At 44.0% G+C, this 20,649-nt stretch overlaps 1 protein-coding gene across 1 annotated transcript in view; it reads right to left on the bottom strand.

The window, feature by feature from the left end:
- The window catches only part of NCOA7 (nuclear receptor coactivator 7), a 382,797-nt gene that overhangs the window by 187,866 nt on the left and 174,282 nt on the right, over window positions 1-20,649 (bottom strand). Inside the window, exon 9 of the mRNA XM_030198488.1 lies at window positions 18,481-18,649. Within this exon, the coding sequence (XP_030054348.1) occupies window positions 18,481-18,649 (169 nt within the window). The remainder of the gene's footprint in view (window positions 1-18,480; window positions 18,650-20,649) is intronic.

Here is a 20,649-nt window from a genome sequence, read left to right as displayed (position 1 = left end):
GGGATGGCTCCAAATATATATATATATATTTATTTATTTATATCTCACCTTTATCCAAAGCGGGTAACAAATAGACATACACAAGAAATAAAAACATGAACATACATAACAAACATTAAAAAACAACCATAGTCAATCAACAACAATCTACTTAATTCTTCCAGAAAGGCCTTCAAAAAACTGAGTCTTCAAAAGACGTTAAATTGCTGAATATTTTCACAAAAATCTCAATGTCCTGGCAAGGTGTTCCACAAGGATGGACTTGGACCTAATAATACATTTACAGGGGTACATAAGATGAAGGTAGCCCCAATTGAAGAACACCCGGTTTTAACAGTAAAATGTTAATGCATCAGCACTGGGTGTCCCTTGAAACATCAGGAAATACTTGAATTTCAAAGCCCATAAACGCCTTCTCTCTATTCCTAAAATACATTCTCAGCAACCAATATTTATCAGGATTTAGGGCCACCAATGCTTTCAAAGTATCTACCATGGTCACCTCAGAATTCAAGTTTCTAAAATTGCTGAGATATCCGAAGCAGCTTCATTTTGTCCCACGGATTTTTCAGGCAAATAATATACTTGTGAAAATGGAGGAAGCTTGCTCTCTGAAATATCTAAGATTTCATCAAATAATGTTTCATCATTTTCCTTGGTGTCACTGTAGGTAGCCCAGGGAAATTTAAGAGGCAGAGGCTGTTACTCCTAGCATAGTTCTCCAAATTTTCATATTTAAACCTCAAATTAGTCATATATTTCACCAAAGACTACTGCAAAACTCTTAGAGTCAATAAATTCTTTATCCATTTCACCTCAAGCTGATTAACTTTCTGTGTTAAGGCATGAGTCTGAGGAAAGAAGGTCTTACCCAAATCAGAGATTAAGGTCCATAAGGAATCCAGTGTCACTTCATCAGGCTTCCTTTGCAAAATTTCCATTATCTGTAAAACTGAAGATTTTTGCAAGCAACTTCTTGGGAGACATCTCTGGCCCCACCACCGAAATGCCACTACAACATCCTCCTTTACAGGGGTTGCAGAAGTAGCCCCCACAACACCTGCATTGTGTTCAGGAGCTCCATTCAGTCCAACGCCTGCTACAATTCTCAGCGTGGACATGGCTGACTGCAGAAGTGGAGAGCTAAATCCTGGTGGCTGCAGGGGAGGAGCTCTTCGTTTGGGGCTCAATGTAGTATCCAGCCCGGGAGACGCCAACATACCCTCTCTCAAAGTCGGTGTCTCAAGTGGGCTCCCATCCGACCTCTCACCCACTCCAGCACTTCTCAAAAAGTAGTCCATCAAACCCACAAATGAGTCACTGGCCGCTGGGAGGCTCAAGCTGCAGTTTTCCCTCGTCGCTTAAGCATAAGGTAAAGACCAAAACAGGAAAAAAGAGAAGCAGCTAACCAACCTCAGATGTATGCAGCCATCTTGGATCCCACCTGTTTCAAGATATTCAAAAAATGTCTCTGAGTCGCATACTGTAAAGACCTGCAGTCAGATATGGAATATCAATCTCAACTAAATGATCAGTCAACCCTTCTTGAAAGTTAAGCGTGTTTTCTTTGTGAGAATGCCAAATCGTTCATCAACAGGTTGCATCTGAATATTTTGAATGGTACTCCTTAGAGGAAGCTGAACGTGTGCTTCCCAAATGATCTGGAGCTCTACAATGAATTGCATGGAACAGCCTAGTGTCAGGCTCCCTAGAAACATCGAACCCCCAGAGCCTGGGACTGAAGGATGGAGATTTGTGCCTGAGGCCATGGGAACTGCAAAGTCAAGATAGAAATTAGTAAAGCATTTTCTTCTGGGCTGCAGAAAAAGAAATATGCCCCTAGAGGACCTCAAATGTAATCACGACCAGGAAGATGCACCCATGCTAGCGCAACAGTTTTCAGTGGGCTTGTCCTGCAGATACACAGTTTGTATGGCCTTTGCTTCTAGGTCCAGCTCCTGTTTGCTCCAGTGATTCCTGATAACAGCTCCCAGCATCTACTTGCTCCAGTGACTTCTGGTTCCTGACCTGTTCTTGGTTTGCTTCAAGTGTCTTCCTGACTCCTGATCTGTACCTGGCTCCACTCCACCAACTCTGGGGCTTAGTCTTTCCAGGTACACTACCAGTACAGAACATGAATACGCCCCTTGCCAGGGCAAGCCCTGATTATATAGCTGGAAACGAATAGAATGTGTGGTACTGGCGCAAGCTAATTCCGGCTTAGCAGACCTGTATCTCTCATGGAAAAAAGTCTGCTGAACATGGGTTCCGTTAAGGACAATGACCTGAAGGAGCAGGCATAGCTAGGAGATACCAAAAGAGAAAAGCTACATTTGTTGAGAGAAGTTGCATAGTTTTGCTGAAAAAGGCCATGGAAAATGAGATCCATTCTGAATATTCTGAGTTAATACAATTAGAGCTTAAAAAGATAGCACATGGCAGCAAATTCTGAAGCAAAGCATGGCTCTGAACAGTCTAAAGAACAAAGAAACAGCAAGCAGAAAAGATGGCACAATCTTCAAAGGTGAACAGAAACAGAGAAGACTCAGAAAACTAAGGAAATAAGGCCAGATGATGACTCTTCCACCTGTGTGTGTATGGAAGCTACCTTGGCCCCAGGGATGATCAAAGCAGGCACAACTATTCACTGAATACCTGGACAACTGAGGCAATCATAGGTATCACCACATCATTTTAATCACTGCCAGACTCAGTTCCCTGTTTTACAAGTTTCAGTGTGTGGACATCTGAATAATCTCTTGCATGCACTGAATTAGCAGTCCAAGTTCTACATCATCTTTAACACAAAACATTCACTGCTTGCAGCTCAGAGAACAGAAGGGCACCATTCAGTTTAATTTCTTCTTTGCTGTCCTTGAGATAATCAAAAGTCAGGTTATAAGATTCTAACCAAGAGCTGAGAGCAATTCTTGCTGCAGTTAACAGGGCCTTCTGGCCATCCGGCCTACAAGAAGCAGATCTAGCCTTCATCTCTGGTGGTTTAGAATAGTTTGTAGGGGAAATCAATCACACCATAGACCCCCAAATATATTTATATATCTTTATTCAATTTCAACTACATATTCTCCATATTCTGAGATAATCAAGAACACAGAATACATTACAAGTCAAAAAATAAAGAAAATAGTCTAACAATCCTACGTTCACAAGTAGAAGAACAAGAAACCAAGGCCAGATGCACTAAACTTAACGAGCCAGCAATGTGGTTTTTAAACTAGTTCTAGACGGTTTAGTGCGCAAGTAGTAAACCGGAACATGCACAAAAGGGTTCTCTGAGCCATTTTCCTGTCACGGTAGCAGCTAACGAAAACAGAATGCAAAGCTATTATAATGAGCTAATTACTATTATAATGTGCATGCAATGCACTGCCGCTTCCGACCCCATGCACAAAAGCGGTCCTACCTTTACCGTGGAAATTTTAACAGGAGGTCTAGACCTGCCGGTTCTTCATTATCGCAAGTAGGAGAAGGGGAGGAAACATGCAGGAAGATGGAGCACAAAAAAAAAAGTACACCGGCTTACACACAGCTTCTTGCATGTATGAAAGCCGTACCATGATTCTTTTCTCAAATGACATTTTACTGGCAAGAAGTGGATGGGGGGGGGGGGGGGGGCAGTAAATGTAAAGCATAAAGTAATGCAAGGAAGACAAGGGTCAAACAGCTTCAGCTGGGAAACAGCATCCCCCATGCTTAGAAGCACAACAGAGAGGGTCTAAACAATTGGACAGTGTCAGCCTGGAGGACCCGCCCACTCATGACTGGAGGGGGGACACCATGAATTTCGTATCCATCAGCTCACAGCTTGAGTGATGTCATCAGGGAAGCCCTGCAGGGAGGAGTTGGAACAGCAGCCAGCCAATAAGAGTCCATCTTCAGGGAGCTGGCATTCCAGGATGTCAGCTGGCCAAGAGAAGGAAGCAGCAGGCACAGCTGGGTGATGGAACCAGCCCTGATGCTGATTCCTCAAGAGCCCAGCGCCCAGAGCAGCAGCGAGCATATTCTAGGCTTTTTCCACTTTTTCCCATTAGCGGGGAGGCAGGGAGCCCCACACAGGTCTGTCCATCCAAAAAAAAAAGTGCTTTTGTGCTTGCCAAAAAAAAAAGGGCTACATCTACTGCTGTCATACATGCAGTTTTATTAAGCCTGCTTGGTGTCTCCTCAGCTATTGCTCCCACTCCCTCTACAGCCCATTGGTCAGACATCTTAGCCAGCTAATAAGTTGCAAAGGAGGCAGGACCAGTAACTTAGGAGACACCATTGGTCAGACATTCCTAACCAGCCAATAGGGTGCAGGGGAAAGCAAGACAAAGAGTTGGTGTCTCTAAAGCAACTGGTTCTGCCTCCTCTGTAGCTTACTGGCTGGCTAAGGAACATCTGACCAATGGGCGAATAGCGGGGAGCAGAGAAGAGCTGCAGTATAGGTCAAATACAAGGTTGCCAACTGGGCGGTTTTCCGCGACCCGCTGCGGGAAATTTTTGCCTGCTGCGGGTCGCGTTTTTGGGCTTGTTTTTGTTTTTTTCCGCATTTTTGTGCGGTTTTTCGGGCCGCGGGGCTAGTGACGTTTTGGGCGGGGCTGATGACGTAGGAGGCGGGGCCGATGACGGCGGGGGGGGGGGTGTGAACTTTTGGGGCGGGTTTGGGGACCGGGTACCTGGCAACCCTGGTCAGATAGACTTCCTGACTTTGAGTGATCAGGAAGGCATTGGGAAAGGAATGAGGAAGGAAAGAGTAGACACAAGAACTGAGAGCTGGAAGACATGGGTTGTGAGGGGAAGAGAGGCTGGGGGAGATGATATGGAATGTAAAAAGGAGAACAGGGGGCATGGGCTGTGATACAAAGATAAGTGAATGAGGGATGGGCAGAAGAAAGATGAGGACATGGAGAGGAACTGTGTGGGGTTCAAAGGAGGGGTTTGATAGGAGAGAGAGGCTGAGAAAAGGGTTCTGAGAAAAATGAGGGATCAGGTTGGAAGGAAGAAGAATTAGGGGTGAAGCGGCAGGAGAGGTGAGGACTAGGAAGAAAAAAAATTAAGAACAAACAAAGACAAGATCATTTTCAAATTTTGTGGTGCATAGTTCGAATCTATCATCCACTTTCCACAACTGAGCAAGCCCAAGAATCAATGGATGGGAATATATAATAATGCTAATTGAGCTGGGTCAGTTTTCGGTAGCTGCTAGTACCTGCTCTTTTGTTCCAACCTTGCAGTCACTGGGGTAAATAAGGTATTTCATCAGAAGGATGGGAAAAGGGGAGGGGTTCTGGAAACATGGAACACCATGCTTGGAAATACGATAGGGTATCTCCTCTTCTGGCCAATTGCTTGGTTGCCAATTTAGGCAAGGGATTATTTTAGGGTATTTTGTATAATTTATAAAACTTCATGAAGTCTTACTCCTGAATATTACCTGAGCACCTTAATAGTACTTTTTCTCCAAAAAGGAAGCTAGGGGATTGATTTGCTGTATGCTTGAATTTCCATCGATTAGAGGAATTAGGTTTTAGCATGTATTTCAGTCTTAAAAGAAGACTCAAAAACAAGCAAAAACCTAATCCTCTAGGTTCAGGCTGCTAATCTTTTGGAATGGTCTTTCTATGAAAATTAGATAGGCTGCTTCTTTAGATTTTTGTAGTTTACTTAAACATGTCAACATATTCTAATGTATAAATCTTTTTTATGTCACATTTTTATTATAAACTTCCTGGTAAATGTTCCAGCCTGTTTAGGAAATGTTAGTTGCTCAGAATCTTTTTATGAAGCGGGTGACTAACAAATCAATAGAATAGAAAGGAACAGAATACAAGGACTGCCTATTGTACGAGCGTTAAATGAAAAGCAACACCTCCACATTCCATAAGTTTTCTTTAAATGAAGATATTGTGACGAATAAAAAAATAATGCTTGAAACTTGCTCTTTATTACATGTATTTACTTTCCTACATAGTCACCACCATTTGCCACACATTTCTGCGAACAGATAAGTTTTTGAAAGCCATCTTTAAAGAACTGCACATCTTATTTCTTCAACCAGTTGCTCACAGTCTATTCCACCTCTTCAATTGAGTCAAACAGATGCCTCTGAAGGTATTCTTTTAATTTGGAAAAAAGATGGAAATTGCCTGGTGCAAAGTCTGGAGCGATATTCTAACATCCTCATTTTTGTTTTCCATTCCTTTTCTAATAACACCTAACATTCTATTTGCTTTCTTAGCCGCAGCAGCACACTGAGCAGAAGGTTTCAACGTATCATCGACGACGACACCTACATCCCTTTCTTGGTCTGTGAGTCCTAACGTGGAACCTTGCATGACGTAGCTATAATTTGGGTTCCTCTTTCCCACATGCATCACTTTGCACTTGCTCACATTAAACGTCATCTGCCATTTAGACGCCCAGTCTCTTAAGGTCCTCTTGAAAATTTTTCACAATCCTCCCAGCGATTTAACGACTTTGAATAACTTTGTGTTATCAGCAAATTTAATTACCTCACTAGTTACTCCCAAACTCTAGCAAAGAATTCATTTAATCTCTCCGCTACGGCTTTGTCTTCCCTGATCGCCCCTTTTACTCCTCGCTCATCTAGTGGTCCCAACCGATTCTTTTGCCAGCTTCCTGCTTTTAATATACCTAAAAATTTTTTACTATGTGTTTTTGCCTCCAACGCAATCTTTCTTTGGAAGTCCCTCTTAGTCTTCCTTATCAGCGCTTTGCATTTGACTTGACATTCCTTATGCTGTTTCTTATTATTTTCAGTCAGTTCCTTCTTCCATTTTCTGAAGGATTTTTCTTTTAGCTCTAATAGCTTCCTTCACCTCACTTTTAACCACGCCGACTGTCGTTTGGTCTTCCATCCTCCTTTTTTAATACACGGAATATATTTGGCCTGGGCTTCCAGGATGGTGTTTTGAACAGCATTCACACCTGATATAAATTTTTGACCCTCGCAGCCGCTCCTCTAAGTTTTTTTTCACCTTTCTTCTCATTTTATCATAGTCTCCTTTTTAAAGTTAAAGCTTAATATCAAATCCAATCATATATGATCACTGTTATCAAGCGGCCCCAGCACCATTACCTCCCGCACCAGATCATGCGCTCCACTAAGGACTAGGTCTAGAATTTTTCCTTCTCTCGTCGGCTCCTGTACCAGCTGCTCCTAAAGCAGTCCTTGATTTCATCAACGAATTTTAACTCCCTAGCATGTCCCGATGTTACATTACCCAGTCAATATTGGGGTAATTGAAATCACCCATTATTATTGTGTTGCCCAGTTTGTTTGCATCTCTAATTTCCTTTAACATTCTGCATCTGTCTGTTCATCCTGGCCAGAGTGGACAGTAGTACACTTCTATCACTATCCTTTTTCCCCTTTACACATGAATTTCAATCCATGGTGATTCAAGAAGTGTTTTGTTTCCTGCAGAATTTTCAATCTATTTGATTCAAGGCTCTCGTTAATATATAATGCTACCCCCTCCACCAATTCGATCCACCCTAATCACTACGATATAATTTGTACCCCGGTATGAAAGTGTCCCACTGGTTATCCTCCTTCCACCAGGTCTCAGAGATGCCTATTATATCTAATTTTTTCATTTAGTACAATACATTCTAGATACCTTTAACACAGGCAGTAGACCACTCATCCGCAACCTGCTCCCCTTAGCTCATGTACCCCATCACTCTTACTGTATCCCTAGCTCTTGCTCTCCCAACATATGTTCTCTCCCCAAAGTCGGGAACCAGTCAGCTAGCCATCCAAGCTATTCACCCCTCCCCCCAGTCAACTAGTCCTGCCCAACTTTGTTCTGCCATATCACATTGTCTTTTGCATCACTCATGGTTCTTAGTGAATCTGAGCCGTGTCATGTCTGTGCTCTTCCACTGTTCTCACTAGACAAACCACAAGACCTGTGTGGTTCAAACTCTCAGAGCTGTGCAGTGCTGGACAGTATCAACTGTTATGGGGATAGCGTGGGAGAGACTATGGGCCAGATGCACTAAACTTTAACGAGCCAAAAATGATCCTTTAACGAAGAATTTTCAAACCGTTGCATGCACTAAAGCTCTTTTTCCGACGATGGTAGCAGCTACCGAAAACGGAATGCAGATGAGCAATTAGTGTAGAAACCCTATTGAAATGACATGCACTAACCTTTTCCAATTTGTTTAACCCCGGAAAACCGAACGAAACGCCGAGAAATCTAACGAGAGGTCTGTACCTCTCGTTAGGGCTGTCCGGCTGAAAACTAAACTGTAAAAAAAAAATGCAGCAATACAAAACGTGCTGTGCGTTCGTCACTTCGGGCTCTTTACGGCCTTGCCCCCCCCCCCCCGCCCGAGTTCGCTGCTTCCCCCTGCATCCAAACAGACAAAAATCCAAAATCTAAACTTTTGAGGCTGGCCCGAGCCCCCTCCCTTTCTCTCCTTCACAGCCCCGCCCACCATCCTCAGCTCCGCCCCCGCCGCCCCCCCTGAGGTCATCGCTGTTGTTCCCCCTCTCCACCGGGCCCCCCTCCCTCCTACCGGGCCCACGCTGCGCCTGTGAGGCAAGAAGAAAAGCAAGAAGAACAGCTCAGCTGATGCCTTCCAGTCTTTGGCGTCTCTCCTGTGCTCCTGGGCCCGCCCCCGTCTGACGTAAGTAATCAACGTAGGTTACTTACCTCAGACGAGGGCGGGCACAGGAGCAAAGGAGGGACGTCCTTTCTTCTTGGGCCTGCCCTTGTCTGACGTAAGTAACCTACGTTGATTACTTACGTTAGACGGGGGCGGGCCCAGGAGCACAGGAGAGACGCCGAAGACTGGAAGGCATCAGCTGAGCTGTTCTTGCTTTTCTTCTTGCTTCACAGGCACTGCGTGGGCCCGGTAAGAGGAAGGGGGGCCTGGTGGAGGGGGAATGACAGTGACGACCTCAGGGAGGGGGGGGGCGGCAAGGGCGGGGCACGGGGGCGGAGGATGGCGGGGGGGGGGGGGGGGACTGGGAAAGAGAGAAAGGGAGGGGGGCTCGGGCCAGCCTTAAAAGTTTGATTTTTTGATTTTTATTTCTGTTTGGATGCAGGGGGGAAGCGGCAAACTCGGGTGGGGGGGAGGGGACAAGGCCGTCTGTGAAGGACGGCCCTGATGAGCGCCTTTGCCCCCTTCCGATCTTTTTTTATTTTGTTTTCATTTTTTGACGTTTTTTGGCATGCGCACAGCAGCCAGCATAACGCTTGGCTGCTCTGCGCATGCGTTAGGGGCCGATTACTGACGGGAATTACACAGGTTTGATGCATTGTACTTTACAGTACCACACCACCAAACATGTGCGACTTTTTTTTTTTGTGCATCCTTCGTTTTTTTTAATTCGTTACGGACTTTAACGTTTTGGATTTTTTAACGTTTGGTTGATGCATCTGGTCCTATAAGCCATGGAGCAAGGTTAGACTGACTGACTGCCTAGAGGACAGAGACAGGCTTAGAGGTGTGAGAGGAAAGTGTGAAGACTTCAGTAGCCTTAAATTCCTACTGACTGCCCAAATTCTGCAGGACAACTGTACAATTCTGTATGGAAAAGTAATTCTACTGAATTCTGCACGGTGCAGGATTTCCTCAGAAATAAAGCAGTAACCTTTTTTTAAGAGCTGTTTCTACTCAGCACTTTTTTGTGGCTCTTTTTGCATCCTGGGGTGTACTCCATCAGGCCCCATTACCTTCCCACTCACTTTTGCAAAAGTACTTCCCCCTCTGTAAATACATCAATGTATAGAGCATAATGACAAAGAATGGCTGATGCTAGATAAGAAGCTAAGATATTTAAGTTACCAAAAATGGTACCCAAAACTAGACCAGGGATAGTTTGAAGGCTCAGCATCACCACCACAAGCTGATGTGAAGGAGAACTAGTTACTGCTCACTTGAGCTGACCAGGAACAGAATCCAAGCTACTGCATGGCATCTGTGGGTGTAGATTCAGAGTACATATGTATTCAGTTCATAAGTGGCACCCAGAAATAACTTTTGCTCTTACAGCTACAAAAAGAGAAGACTGGGGGACCCAATTCCTTGGTAGTTTCCAAAGAAAGCTCAGCTCACTGTGCACCATTTTGAAATCCTCCTATTATACAGTGGCATGCAAAAGTCTGTTAAAAGGATGTGGATAAATTGCCTATACATGTAACATCTTACGAACTCCAGAGGGAAGTGCTCTTTGGCACAAAGCAAGTTTTATGGTGAGCATCAGCAGTAAATTTGAAAAGCTGAGATCATCTTCAGTGCCGTAGCGAGGGCGGCTGACACCTGGGGTGGGTCGCCGCTGTACACCCCCCCCCCCGGGTGCAGCACGCCACCCCCCCTCGGCGCGCACCCCCCCTCCGGAGCGTACCCTCCCCCCCCCCCCCGAGCGCATTTTTAATTGCTTTAAAAGCGAGAGGCGGGCGGGAGGGCCGATCCGCCCCCGAGTCCACGTCGCTGGGAGCTGCGTCGGCTCCGTTGGTTCCTTGCTCTCTCTGCCCTGGAACAGGAAGTAACTTGTTCCAGGGCAGAGGAAGCAAAGAACCAACGGAGCACACCCCCCCCCCAGTGGCGTGCACCCGGGGCGGACCGCCCCACTGCCCCCCCTTCCTACGCCACTGATCATCTCCAAATACACTAGCTTAGGAGTGAGGCTCATTAGTGTCACAGTAGGTGTAAAAAATTACCCATCTGGAGACAGAGCCCTGAAACAAAGAGGACAAATAAAAGATTTTGGAATTTCATTTATTAATGGAAATGATGAAAACAACGTGGGTATAAACAGGAGAATATGGAGTTAAGATTTAAAAGTGGCCTCAAAGAAAGATGGACTTTTATCTTGAATTTGAATAGGATCAAAGAGGGAGCCTGACTCAGGGAGCACTGGCCTACCCGCCTTACAGCTGCTTGTGCACTGCAGGAGACAGGCCCCTTATATGTTCAAGCTTCTGAAGTTTTCCTTGGGCTAAGCCTCCAAGACCCAGAATCAGGGTTCTGGGACTTGTGCCAGCTGAAGTGTGGACAGCTTGTATTAATACTATTCCAGACTTTTGCATACCACTTTTGTAAATGGCAGTGGGAATGGAATCTAGGCAGGTTCTGACTTGGCTGGAATCTGTGGTATGGAGGAAGCAAGACAGGCTAAGCAAATAAATAAATAAAATGGAACCTTCCCAAGCACTTAAAGGACCAAAGCCATCATACTGCTGCTGGCAACAGATTTAATGATAAACCAGTACACACCAAGATACACCAATATTCTAAAGTCCACATACACATAAGTAAAATAGAAAGGCTATGTTGTGGAATTTACTACAGAGGTAGTCAGAGCTAATACCGTGGTATGAACACTACTACAAGTGACAGACAGCCTGCTGACTCAGCAAAGGATGGTGTCACAGTTCTAGCTCCCTCCATGAGCACACCTACTTTTAAAGCTCCAGAATCAAAGGCTATTGGTAGAGGAAGCAGAAGAGATGGCAGTTTAAGTCAGCTGTTCAGACCAAATTAAGCAGGAATTCCTTTTTACGATTTTCATTTGCCTTTTTATCATTCTAGATGCCTATCTAAGAAGGTTATTTCTGAATATCTCTGATTGGATCACTACTTGGTTGACCTAATCTATTAACCTATCTTTGGGAGATACCAAAGGCTGAGGAAACATCCAACAAAATTATCACCACTGATTCTGCACCATCCAAATCCTCCTGAATCGTATCCAGCAATGATATCAACAAAATGACTTTCCTAACAATTTTCCAAGAAATGGAATTTGAAACAATCTGGTAGTTTCCTGAATTGTTTGTTTCAAAATTGGTCATACAACCTCCTTCCTAAGTTCTAAAGGAAATTCACCTTCCACCAATGAAGCACTGATAGTAATTACCAAAGTATCAACAAACACATCCTTCAACACTTTTACCACCCCTCTAGCACAAGGGTCTATGGGCTTTCCTGGTGGTTTCAAGCAACCTACATTTACAAAACCTCTGAGATTTAGATAGAACACAGAAATAAAAAAATGAGACTTCTAGGATGGGATGTGTGTAATTCCAGTACAATTTTAGAAAAGGGATCTGCTGATGTAGAGCCTTTTCTAAAATACATGCAGGAATGCACTTGTATATATCAGCTACATGCAGAGGGAGTAACCATTTTACAACTGTCCATATCTGAAATATTAATGGAGGCAATTTGGTAACATACATGTTCGAGTGTCGACGCTTACAATATAAGCTGGTATTTCAAAACCTAGATGTGTAAATGCCAGCGATTAGATGTGAATGTCAGCCATTTTGGAAACTTATAAAAGAACAGACTGGATCTCAGTCAATGTTCAGAAACCACAAAACTTTATTAAAAATAATCCAACATGGCCACGTTTCGTCTCCAAAGAGGCTGCGTCGGTGGATTTATTTTACACTACTAAGGTCCCTATGGGCACATAAACCTAGCAGTGGTTAGCCTCTAGCAACAGTGAATTGCTCTCAGCTGCTGCAAAAATTCTTGAAAATCAGAATTTCAAAAACAAAGCTTCTCCTCCTTCTTGCACAAAGCATTTTGGAAATCTATACTATACATCTAAATGTCTCTAAATTTTGTACAGAGGCCACAATCTCTCTGCATTATCATTTTTGAGGGGAAAAAAACACTGGGTGATTAAGAGAGAGACTTCCTTTAATCCTTCCTATCCAGTACTGTGAATATACATGTGTAGCTTTTTGTTCCACCCTAGTCCACCCAAATCTCAACTCCTTGCCATATGCATATAGTGCAGATTTACTTGTGTAATCTCAGATTTCTAAAACTAGATCCTGCAGTGCCTGCTGGATTCTATCTGTTAATGCTGTGGTACAAAGTTTTTAAAACTAAGGGGAAAAGACTATGGAGATTAGTTGATAAAATTTGCTTTTTTATATTTTTGTTTTGCCTATCACTAACCTACAATTCCTCCTTTAAACTCCAATTTTTAAGTTCCCACAGCACAAAGCAAAATAGTGTTCACTTAGCAGAGAAATGTCCTCTTCTCTCAGAACTCTTCAGAAAGAAAGTTCAGTGGGATGTTTCCTCTTTATATAGTTTTGAAACTAAGGGGCCTTTTTTAAACAGGCTCTTTGAAGCTATCTCAGCAACCTATGCAAATATTCTACTTCCCCACACCTTAGTTAGCATCTAATTGAGGTTGCTGGACTTGCTACCTCTCCAGCAGCCAAAGAACAGAAAATAACTGCCTTTTAGAACAAGAGTTTTTGGCTGTTAAGTTTCTACCTCTAGAAAAGGTTTCAGTTTAAAACTATGGGAAAAATACCTATTTCTAGAGAAAATTTTCATTTTAAAACTATGGGAAAAGGTTGTAGACTATCAGGGGCATTTTCGAAAGAGAAGGATGCCCATCTTTCGACACAAATTGGGAGATGGCCGTCCTTCTCTCAGGGTCGCCCAAATCAGCATAATCGAAAGCCGATTTTGGGCGTCCCCAACTGCAGTCCGTCGCGAGGATGACCAAAGTTCCCGGGGGCGTATCGGCAGTGTTGTGAAGGTGAGACTGGGGCGTGTTTAACACGTGGGCGTCCTTGGCCGATAATGGAAAAAAGAAGGGCGTCCCTGACGAGCATTTGGTCGACTTTACTTGGCCCATTTTTTTTCACGACCAAGCCTCAAAAAGGTGCCCACACTGACCAGATGACCACTGTAGGAAATCTGAGATCACCTCCCCTTACTCCCCCAGTGGTCACCAACCCCGCCCACCCTAAAAAAATAAATATTTTTTATTTTTTTGCCAACCTCTATGCCAGCCTCAAATGTCATACCGAGCTCCATGACCGCAGTATGCAGGTCCCTGGAGCAGTTTTAGTGGGTGCAGTGTACTTCAGGCAGGCAGACCCAGCCCCCCCCCCCCCCCTGTTACACTTGTGCTGGTAAATGTGAGCCCTTCAAAACCCACCCGAAACCCACTGTACCCACATGTAGGTGCCCCCCTTCACCCCTTAGGGCTATGGTAGTGGTGTACAGTTGTGGGGAGTGGGTTTGGGGGGGGGGGGCTCAGCACACAAGGTAAGGGAGCTATGCACCTGGGAGCAATTTGTGAAGTCCACTGCAGTGCCCCCTAGGGTGCCCAGTTGGTGTCCTGGCATGTGAGGGGGACCAGTGCACTACGAATGCTGGCTCCTCCCATGACCAAATGCCTTCGATTTGGTCATTTTTGAGATGGGCGTCCTCGGTTTCCATTATCGCTGAAAACCGGGGACAACCATCTCAAAAATGACCTAAGGACGACCATCTCTAAGGTCGACCTAAATTTCATGATTTGGGTGTCCCCGACCGTATTATCGAAACGAAAGATGGACATCCATCTTTGTTTCGATAATACGGGTTGCCCTACCTCTTTATGGGTCTGTCCTGTGAGGACGCCCTCATGAAAACTTGAGCACCCCGTTCGATTATGCTGCTCCATGGCAACTAGTTAATAATGCTTGCTTTTCTCTCTCTCTTTTTTTTTAATTTCTCCTCTTAATACTAAACTAGGTCCTGCTTGCTTTTCCCTCTCTTTTTATTCCCCCTTAATACTAAACTAGATCCGGCAGTGCCTGCTAGATTCTATCTGTTAATGCTGTGGTACAAAGTTTTTAAAACTAAGGGGAAAAGACCATGGAGATTAGTTGATAAAATTTGCTTTTTTATATTTTTATTTTGCCTATCACTAATCTACAATTCCTCCTTTAAACCAGTCTCCCTTACAGCATCCTTAATTGTGCAGAGAAATCATGCAAAAATCGAGGCCATGTGACTTCTCCCATCTCAGGATAAGCATCTCTAACAGTTCTGGTTCATTCCAGGTCCTCTGGGAGCTTCGCTGTATCTCCAAGAGGAAGCCAGACTGATTTACACCTTCTTTTCTACTGTTTCCGTGGGGGAGCCAGAACTGACCTATGATATCAGCTCTGCTCCATTCCTTGTTGCCTGGAAGGGGGTAGATCATTGCTTAATTTTTCCCACAATAAGCCACAGCAAACACAAAAAGGGTCGAACTGGTATAAAAGTTTGCAAGCAGAAATGCCAAGCACCACAGCCAGAGTAGACTCCTGATGACTGGCACTGCTGTTCACAAGCTTCAGTCTTCGGTACCAGCAGCCTTGCTGACTGACATTTCTGCATGCATTTTTCAGACATACCAGTTCAACCTCCTTTTGTGTATGTTCTTTGCTCTGCTTCAGAATCACCCCTCCACACTAAGTCCCTGGAGAACGAGATGGGAGACGGGAATAACAGAATAAGATGGATTATGGAGCAGAGTAACTGTTCTCTGCTCTGACTGCTCTAGGCTCACCCCCTTCCCTTCTCCTATATATAGGCTGCCTGGCAGGCAGAACTGAAGCAAAACAGCCCTTATGCTCTGCAGTTGAAAAGAAGAGACAGAACTGCATTCTGGGTCAGTTCCCTAACACTCTGATAACACTCTGACCTTAACCATGCTCCCCGAGAAGCCACCTGATGTTTGTTCTGATTACAGACCAATTTCCTTGTTAAACTGTATATCGCTAGAATTCTAGCCACAAGGTTGGGAAGGGCTATGCAATATTTGATACATAAGAATCAGACAGGTTTAATTACTGGTAGGCAGACACAGATGATAAGGGCTTGTTTTTATAATTGAACACCTATTTGAGAAGGCCAACAAGTGACTATTTTAAATGTGACATTTAAAAAGGCTCTCAGATCCAGCTCCAATAGTGCACATATACCGATGCACACATATATGCTTGCTCCAAGGCAGGTGTAAACATGTGCATGTACTCTAGACGTGTATTTTACAAATACAGATCTCTGGTCTGCCTAAACTAGGGCTCTGGGAACAACAACATGCAGCTTGAATAAAAATACATGCACTCTTTCCACGCATGTACTTTTTAGAGGTATATGATGATGATCAAGTGCTATCAATTTAAGGACAACTCCTGGTAACCATATAGATTGATTTTCTTCAGTGTGCTCTGGCATCTATGACTCTGAAGGCTGCTAGTCTTCCAACATTGTCAGTGTGTGTGTGTGGGGGGGGGGGGGGGGGGGAGGAAATGCAGAAAATAGGGGTCTCTTATAGTAACATAATTTAGTAAATGATGGTAGAAAAGTACTAAACTGCCCCTTCCAGTCTGCCCTGCAATTCTTCCCATTTGGGTAATTAAGTATACAAATTCCCATGCCCAACCCAACACCAGTTCCTCACCACCTCTGTTCTCTTTTGAAACCCTTTCTCACCATTACCCTCGATATCGACCACAAGCACACCCGGAATCCATTAGTGCTGGCTTTTAACATCTGCACTGGTAGGCCATTTCACTATGATACTTAGAAGACCAACAACAAATGCAGTACCCAAGTTCTGTTCCTTAAATAGTTACCACATTTTCTAATAACCCACTCAGCTACCATCACTAGTGTAGCCATGGTCCATAGCATCCAATTTCCCTATACTCTAAGTTTGATTATTTTAACCAAGGTCACTCTATGCAGATTATCCTAATGCCTTCATGTAAGTCTGATACACTGGCAAAGGTGGGGCTGGTGTTGGTACGGAGGCAGCCAGCAAAGATGATGGAGCCGAATCGGAAGGTTGGTCCTGGCGTTGAGGAGACTAGTGCATTAGCACCGACTACATGGAAGGGGAGCGGTCTTCTTGGAGCCTATGCTTTTCGGGTACCAGTGATAACAGTGTCCAACAGCTCCTGGCACCGTTGAGTGGGAACGATGTTGGTGCTCCTTTTCTTGATGCATAGCATCGGGATGCCTTGGTGCCGACAAGGACAATGTTGAATCCTGACATGTCATTTGGTGTCACTTCTGATGCAGGTCGATCCGATGGGGCCCTACTGGCGCCCAATGTTGAGGCAGGGAAAGACTTCCTTGATGTCAATGCACCCCAGTGTCCGATGCAGCTCCGCCAGTCATGGGAAGTAATGCCTCCGATGCTGATGTAGCGGACTTAGAAGTGCCAAAAGGTCTCTCACACAGGACTTCTGGACTCTTTTGAGTCCTTTTCTGCATTTTAGAAGACACAATTAGAGGCCTTGTGGTCAGATCCTAGGTACAGCAAACACTAATTGTGAGGGTCAGACACACAGATAACCTTGCTGCACCGAGAACACGTCTTAAAACCATGTGGAGTTTTAAAGGACATCGGAATAAAAACAGCTGTGGTGAAATCAAAATGGCTCAATTTTTTTAAAAATAAAAAAGATAACCTGATTGGGTACTCAGACCTAAGAGGGCCGATGGGGCCACACAAAAAAATAAAGAAAACTTAAACTCGCCAAAAATCGCTAAGGCAACTTAAAGGGGATAAAAAAAGAGAAAAAATATGAGAAAAAGTCTTGTGTACCAGAAAGAAAGGCACCAATAGCTGAAAAAGAAGCATTGAGGAGAGCTGGCAAACAGACGTGACTGTTCTGCTCTGCAGAAAAATGACTGCCAGTCTCAGGTGCTTACGTTGGGCAGAAAGGCACCCATGAATGCTTGGTACAGGGCTGCCAAAGGTTTCAAAAGTTTCTAGAATGCTGGGTAATGTCCGCACTGGGCTCCGTTGGATGATGTCACCCACACGTGGTAAGTTATGTCTTGCTGGTCCTCTGAGTAAAATATACACAGCCAAGTGACTGGAACTGGTATGTGCAAAAGTTAACAAGAGGGGAAAAAAGAGGAAGAGGAGTTCCTGAGCAGAGCTTGAAGAGAGGGTGAGACCGAAACCCACCTCATATGACCACACCTGAGAGGCCTACAAGGAGGAACAGGGAGACCTACCTAGGCAGATTCAAAGGAAGAGAATGAGACTCCATGCCAGTCAGGAGAAGGCAAGAAACAAAAGGATGGCAATTGTTTGTGTGGTTTACCCAAGAGGCGCATCCAGAAACACAGGAAAGCAGAAAAGAAGATAAAAAAAGGAGAAGCAGGAAGACCACCAACCTTCAGAAAAACTGATTAAGTTTTTCACTCTTATTCTTAGAGAAACTTTCTGAGTAACAGTTTTTTCTACATTTCCCAAAAGTTAAAATACTTTTTCATATCTCACAAAATGTTCCCCCTGATCCTTGCACTTCTAGCATACGTTCAAATGTGTCAAGGAATTTCCTTTTTGTGCATTCAACTCAGCGAAGTCTAACAAGTAAAATAGAGTTTAAAACACAGTGAAAACAGGGTTTCTTAAACTTGGCCTTTAAGACTCTCAACAAGGTCTGGATTCCAAGACACTTACGCTGTTAACATCCATGAAATTGGACATGCAGACATTTGTCTTTGCATACTTTGATTACCTATACTGAACCCCTTCCTCTTCCCCCTAAAAAACCCCCAACAAACCTGAAACAAAATACAAGAAACAAAATTATAGACCTTGTTAAGAACCTGAAGAACAGAATCCAGGAACCGCTGCCATATGGGTCTCTTTCAGAATTGGAAGCTTGAAAGGCAACTCACCTTTCTTGAGGAACAGCAAACCAGTATTCCGGTTGTTTCCTCTTTTTGGGATACTGCTGCACCATCGTTGTGCTTGGAGAAGGAAAGGACTTCCGCATTGGCTTGCCCACCTTGATACACAGGAACATAGGGGGCATCTTGCTCTTCTCTTCTCTTGATGGAAGCATGTCTGTTGTACACAGATTTAAAAAAAAACCCACCAAAATGTAAGTATGCAGCAACTCTACTTCTCCTGCTCTCATTTTCAGGCTACTAAAAACTTTGTGCAATATCATTTTTTTTTTTTTAACTAAGGGGCCCTTTTACTAAAGCTTAGCGTGCGCTAACGGAATTAGGTATAGGATGAGCTTTTTAGCATTTAGTATGTGGTAATTCAATTCGTGTACACTAAGCTTTAGTAAAAGACACATGGGGAAAAAAAAGAACTTTCAAAACTGCCCTCCCCCCTCAGTGGGGAAAATGAGTAGAGCCAGGGAAGGCCAGTTTGAAATCCTAGTATGTTCTGCAGGCCCGCAATTTCCTTGTGTTGTCTGAAAAATAAACTTTTACACTGATGAGCAGGACACTTATTAGTTATTATACACAAATATTAAATGATTTCAAACTATAGAGGAAAAGTAATAATTTAATACTGCTAAGCATTACAAAATCCAGTAAGTCCCCCCAAAAGGTTCTTTTATCTTTTTTTTTTACTGTAGTCTTTCCTCATGTCTGCCTCTAAATGCCTTTTCTGGATTTCTTTCCATTTTACCGCTCTCCATCTCTCTCTCTCTCCCCTCCAGCTCTCTTTCATATATCATTTTTTATTTTAATCTTCTCCCTAGAGTTGCCAATTGGCTCCAGATTTTCAGGATATATTGACGTAATCATGATTTTACATCCCTACCTGCATGAACTTGTAGCTCTGGTGTGTATCTCTTGATTTCCCTAAGAAAAGTAACATTTTAAATCTATGCAGGCAGTAGGCTACTGTCCAAGGCCTTCACTTCTTCCCATCTCACCTTTCTCGAGTCTTCATCTCACACTCTTTCACCTCCTCTCTCAATCTATCTACCCTACCCTTCCATTTCTTGTTCTCCAAATCCCTTCACTTACCACCTCACTCTGCTTGCCTCTCATACCCCTCCCCCATCTCTGAACTGCAAATACATTTAAGCCCTCTACCTTTCTGTCTCCAACCGTCAGCCTTTCCTCTCCCCTCCCAAGGCAGGATTAAAGTATGGACCAACTAGGCATGTGCCTAAAGCCCAAAAGTTTTGGAGATATTTTCAGGACTCACGGGAGGCTACAACTGCTAATTACTTGTGTGTGTGGGGGGGGGGGGGGGCAGAATTTGACAATTTAGGGTAAATTAATTGTCTTGAAGCCAGAAGGATAGCTAAAATGTCTGCATATTTTTCAAAGTTTAGCTTTCTATAGATCTCTAATCCACACCCCCAACCCTTCCAGTACACAGACTGTGGAAGGATCCAGCCAATGGGAAGGCTACTCTAGTCATAGGATGGAGGGGGATGAGCTGCTGGTGCTGCGAGGGACACCAAGTTCTGCACAAGGCACTGGAGGGAGTCAGTGGAACCAGTGAGTGTCTGGGGGATGGGAGAGATGGTAGCTGAGAAGGGATAGGGTGTATGAGGAATGAGAGAAAGTGTGAGAGGTCTGCTGAGAAAAACAGCTGGCAGCAATGCAAGAAGTTTACATGATGGTGACCAGAACTGGTTAGGAGAGGAAGCATATGAAAAGCAGCACAGAATCAAAAGAGAATGTTCATGTGTGTTTGTCTTAAAAGTGACAGTGTGTACATGTGCGTGCCTGAAGAGTGAGAGTGCATGTATGTGTGCATCTGAAGAGCAACAGTATATACGCGTGTGTGTGTGTGTCTGAAGAATGGAACACATATATATGCATGTGTGCACGTCTGAAAAGCAAGACTGAATGCATGTATGTATTGTATGTTTCTCTGTCTTTGGTGGGGACAGTTTCATATAACCCTCCCAAACTATTTGAAGAACCCACTGGTCTGAGGTTACAAAGGGTCACCTTTGTTGAAAAAAATTCCGCCTCCATCCTACCGGTAGGCAATCTGGGATGGACACTGACTATGCTCTGCAGTTTGATCAAAATCAGATACCTTTCTTGGACATCCTTATTAAAAAGGGACATTATCGATTC

The sequence above is a fragment of the Microcaecilia unicolor genome, chromosome 3, assembly GCF_901765095.1.
Source record: "Microcaecilia unicolor chromosome 3, aMicUni1.1, whole genome shotgun sequence".
Classification (NCBI taxonomy): Eukaryota; Metazoa; Chordata; class Amphibia; order Gymnophiona; family Siphonopidae; genus Microcaecilia; species Microcaecilia unicolor.
This window is presented reverse-complemented; position numbering and strand designations above follow the sequence as displayed.